At 47.5% G+C, this 5000-nt stretch overlaps 1 protein-coding gene across 1 annotated transcript in view; it reads right to left on the bottom strand.

The window, feature by feature from the left end:
• Positions 1–5000, bottom strand: part of LOC125040308 (fibrillin-1-like) — a 24790-nt gene that overhangs the window by 8439 nt on the left and 11351 nt on the right. Inside the window, exons 11-15 of the mRNA XM_047634862.1 lie at positions 4402–4524; positions 3528–3676; positions 2926–3114; positions 584–2442; positions 236–364 (exon numbers count right to left, since the gene is read on the bottom strand). Of these exons, the coding sequence (XP_047490818.1) occupies positions 236–364; positions 584–2442; positions 2926–3114; positions 3528–3676; positions 4402–4524 (2449 nt within the window). The remainder of the gene's footprint in view (positions 1–235; positions 365–583; positions 2443–2925; positions 3115–3527; positions 3677–4401; positions 4525–5000) is intronic.

Genomic DNA, 5000 nt, shown 5'->3' with positions numbered 1-5000 from the left:
ATAGAATATACTCAGATTACAATATTTCTAGATTGTATGTTTGTATTGTCTGGTATATCAACAATTATTCTTAAGAATTCTGAAACTATGAAACTGTAAAATAAAAGCAACAAAAAATTACATACAATTCATTAATTATTATTAATATCACAAATAAAATAAATGTAATAACCGTAATGTTACATGACAAGTGTAATAGGTATGATAACGACCAACTGCAATCCGAGGGACCTACGTGCACAGGAACGACCCTTTTCTGTTGATGCAGGTGTGAGAGCATCCTCCATTGGCGATAGAACACTCGTCTATATCTTCACAAGAAGTACCGTCGCTAGCAAGGCGGTATCCGGTAGGGCACTCGCACCTGGTGATAAACGATGACATGTTTAGAGCAATAGATGGATGGATAGATGGAGAGACTGTTGGGTTAATGCTGAGGATCCCAAGGACGTGTAATGCTCTTTATTTTATGTTAAAGTTTAAGTATAGAAGGAATGAGTGAATGGCTAGGTGGATACACGCTTGGATCAACGCTGGTAATGTTATTCGCTTCATTGGTATAGGGAATGGATTTATTGCGTACCTGTAGGAGCCTCGTGTGTTGTGGCACTCATAGCTACATCCTCCGTTGTCGATGGCACACTCGTCCTCGTCCTTGCACGTGAACTTGTCCCCGTTGAGTTCCATCCCGAATGGGCAGTGACACTCGTAACCCCCTTCCTTGTTCACACACTTATAGCTGCACGAGCCGTTGTCCAGCTGGCACTCGTCTATGTCAACGCAGGTGTGATTGTCCGCCGCCAGTTCGAAGCCGGTGGGGCAGAGGCACGTGTAGTGGCCCTTGTGGTTGGCGCACTGATGGGAGCATCCGCCGTTCTCGGTGCCACACTCGTCCACGTCGAGGCAGGTGAGCTTGTCGACGCCGAGGTTCAGGCCCTTGGGGCACTTGCACCTGTGGGAGCCCTTCTTGTTGCGGCACACGTGCGAGCAGCCGCCGTTGTTCGTGAGGCACTCGTTCACGTCCTCACAGGTGTGCAGGTCCTCCCCGAGGGCGAAACCGGGCGGGCAGCTGCAGGTGTAATTGCCGAGCATATTCTGGCAGTCGTGAGAGCAGCCGCCGTTGTCGTCGCCGCACTCGTTCAGATCGGCGCAGGTGACGTTGTCGTCCTGCAGCATGAGGCCTTCCGAGCATGCGCAGTGGTAGCTCCCGATCTGGTTGACGCAGCGGTGGGTGCAGCCGCCGTTGTCCTGCTGGCATTCGTCTACGTCTACGCAGCGAGTAGAGTCCACCAGCTGGAAGCCGTCGGGGCAAGAACACACGAAGGACCCGTCGGTGTTGGTGCACGTGTCCGAACAGCCGCCGCCGTCGATGGCACACTCGTTGACATCCCAGCAGGTGCGGTTGTCCTTGCCCAGCCAGTACCCTTCTGGGCAAGAGCATTTGTAGCCTCCGTCGTTGTTGTGGCACGTGTGGCTGCATCCTCCGTTGTCTTCGGAACACTCGTTCATGTCGACGCACTTTTTCCAGATGACTTCGTTGTAGATGTCGAAATCGACGGGTTTATCATTGTAGTAATCGTAGTAGTCATCGGGTATGTCCAGGACCCATCCCTCGGGGCACTCGCATTCGTACGTGCCCTCGAGGTTGATGCAGACGTGGCTGCAGCCGCCGTTCTCCTTGAGACACTCGTCCACATCCTCGCACGGGGACTCCTGTGTGCTGTTACCCGTTCCTTCAGGCAGCCTCATCCCCTCAGGACAAACACACTCTCTTCCTCCCTCAGTGTTCACGCAGAAGTGGCTACATCCACCGTTATCCACCTCGCACTCGTCCAGATCCACACACTCGAACTCTGACTCGGTGCCATCATCTTCCATCCTGAAGGAGAATCCATCGGGGCACTGGCACTCGTAGCCTCCCTCGAGGTTATTGCAGATGTGACTGCAGTTGCCCTTGTTGTCCTCACACTCGTCCATGTCGACGCAGACGTGCTTCCTCTCGTAGGCCGTTCCCTCGTGCAGTTTCTCCATCCCCGAGGGGCATTGGCACTTGTACCCACCTTCGAAGTTGTGACAGAGGTGCGTGCAGCCTCCGTTCTCGTTCGCGCACTCGTCCTCGTCGACGCAGGTGTGGTCGTCGGCGTCGAGGTGGAAGCCGGGCGGGCAGTGGCAGACGTACGACCCGTTCCGGTTGGTGCAGAAGTGGGAGCAGCCGGTGTCGGAGCCGCACTCGTCGATGTCAAGGCACGTGTGGTTGTCCGACGATATCTCGAAGCCTTCGTGGCAAATGCACTCGTACGAGCCGGGGACGTTGATGCAGTCATGCTGGCACTTGGACAGTTGCAGTTGGCACTCGTCCACGTCAATGCAGTGGAAGTCATCCTCGAGCTCGTACCCAGGCAGACAGGAGCACGAAAAGGAGCCCTTTGTGTTGGTGCACTCCTGCCGGGGAGAGTCACGGGTTGGGAGAGGTACTTGCAGAAGCAACATGTGTTTTGATGGATTTTACAAGAATAGTCGGAGTGAAAAAATACTAGAAAAATATCTACCAACCAATGACTATTTTAGGAACGAGATAGCGAGATAGAGATATATAGATAGATAGATAGATAGAGAGAGAGAGAGAAAGGGAGAGGGAGAGGGAGAGGGAGAGGGAGAGGGAGAGGGAGAGGTAGAGAGAGAGAGAGAGAGGGAGGGAGGGAGGGAGGGAGGGAGGGAGGGAGGGAGAGAGAGAGAGAGAGAGAGAGAGAGAGAGAGAGAGAGAGAGAGAGAGAGAGAGAGAGAGAGAGAGAGAGAGAGAGAGAAAGAAAGAGAGAGAGAGAGAGAGAGAGAGAGAGACTGACATACAGACATTTAAACAGAAAGACAGACAGACACACAAAAAGACAGACAGACACAGAGAGAGAGTAAGAAAGCCTGACTGACTTGGTCACATCCGCCGTTGTCCTCGACGCACTCATCCGTATCGCTGCAAGTGACTTCGTCGGCGGAGAGTTCGAATCCTTCCTTGCAATCGCAGAAGAACGACCCTTCAGTATTTTCACAAAGTTGATCACATCCTCCGTTGGCAGAAGCGCACTCGTTCACATCTAGAAGAGAAAGCAGACATGTACACTTGCACAGGACTGTTTGAAAAGGAAAGTTTAACGGAATAGTCCTCGTATTTGTGATTTGGTAAATAGAAGTATGAAAAAACAGCAACTAAATTGTTTGTTTACTTTTAAAGCTTTATGGCAAATGCAATGTATGTCAACTTAATATATTTACTAACAGAGACAGAGATGTGATTACTGTTAATTGAGGATATGTGATCAATTGCACACACACACACACACACACACACACACACACACACACACACACACACACACGCACGCACGCACACACACACACACACACACACACACACATACATGTATAAATATATATGTGTGTGTTTGTTTGTATGTGTGTGTGTGTGTGTGTGTGTGTGTGTGTGTGTGTGTGTGTGTGTGTGTGTGTGTGTGTGTGTGTGTGTGAGCCCTTACCGAGGCAGGTCCTGAGGTCCGGCGAGAGCGTGAGGCCCTCGGGGCAGGTGCAGCTGTAGGATCCCTCGGAGTTGGCGCAGCCGTGGGAGCAACCGGGCCCCCCCTCCCCCTCCCCCCCTCCTCCTCCTCCTCCTCGCATTCGTCGATGTCTGAGGGAAAGGTTTTTTTTTGTTTTTGTTGTTTCTTGTTGCAACTGTTAATTTATTAGTTTAAAGAGAGATTTTATAAATACGAACTAATTATCCTTGATATTTAGTTATAAATATGAGGGATGTACACTACTGAGCATGCACTTTTAAAAGTTTTAGCAGAAATATTGATAAAAAAAATTGAGTATCACTGCTCTAAGCATCCTCAGTAAATCTTAAGTACTTTCTCAAAAAAAAAAAAAAAAAAAAAAAAAAAAACTAAGCAAATCCTCAATAAATCCTCAGTAAATCATAAGTACATCCCCAAAAAACGTCCAGTAAATCCTTAATAAATCCTATGTACATCCTCAATGAATCCTAAGTACATCCTAATAAAAAACCTAAGCGAATCCTCAATAAATCCTAAACAAATCCAATGTAAATCCTCTGTAAATCCCAAGTACATCCTCAAAAAAACTAAGCGAATCCTCAATAAATCCTAAACAAATCCTCTGTAAATCCCCCCAAAACCCTAGGCGAATCCTCCATAAATCCTAAACAAATCCAATGTAAATCCTCTGCAAATCCTAAGTACATCCTCTAAAAAAATCCAAAAAACTAAGCGAATCCTCCACAAATCCTAAACAAATCCTCTGCAAATCCCCCCCCTAACCCCTAGGCGAATCCTCAACAAATCCTCAACCAATCCTATCCCAAATCCAGAGAAAAGGAAAAGGATTCCTTACCCTCGCAGGTCTTCTCGTCAGGAGCCAGGTCGAAGCCGACGGGGCAAGCACAGTGCGCGCCGCCGTGGGTGTTCACGCACACGTCGGAGCAGCCGAAGTTGTCCTCTGCGCACTCGTCTTCGTCTACAGGAGGAGGAGGTCTCTTAAAATTGATTAAATTCATTGTATCTATCTACTTGTGTGTCTGTTATCTATTCTATGTATCTATTTATCTTTCTATCTATTCCATCTTTCATCTTTCTATCTATCTATTCTATCGTTCATCTTTCTATCTATCTATACCATCTTTCATATTTCTATCTATCTGTTTGTCTATCCATCTTTCTATCTGTCCTCTTTCTATGTATCTATTTGTCTGTCTACCTATCTATCTCTCTCTTTATCTGTCTATATCTATATACAAGCAGCACACGTCCTCGTCTGCAGGAAGAGGAGATATCTTAAATATTTTTTTTATCGTAAAGCTTCTGTTTTATAACTAAGAAAATGGACGACTAGATATGATTGTATATGTATATCTAAGGTATATATGTATTTCTATTTATCTACCTGTCTATCTGCCTTCATCTGCCTTTCTATCTATCAAATTTCTATTTATC

This window comes from Penaeus chinensis, chromosome 29 (assembly GCF_019202785.1).
Source record: "Penaeus chinensis breed Huanghai No. 1 chromosome 29, ASM1920278v2, whole genome shotgun sequence".
Classification (NCBI taxonomy): domain Eukaryota; kingdom Metazoa; phylum Arthropoda; class Malacostraca; order Decapoda; family Penaeidae; genus Penaeus; species Penaeus chinensis.
The sequence above is the reverse complement of the archived record's forward strand: the minus strand, read 5'-3'. Positions and strand labels throughout refer to the sequence as shown.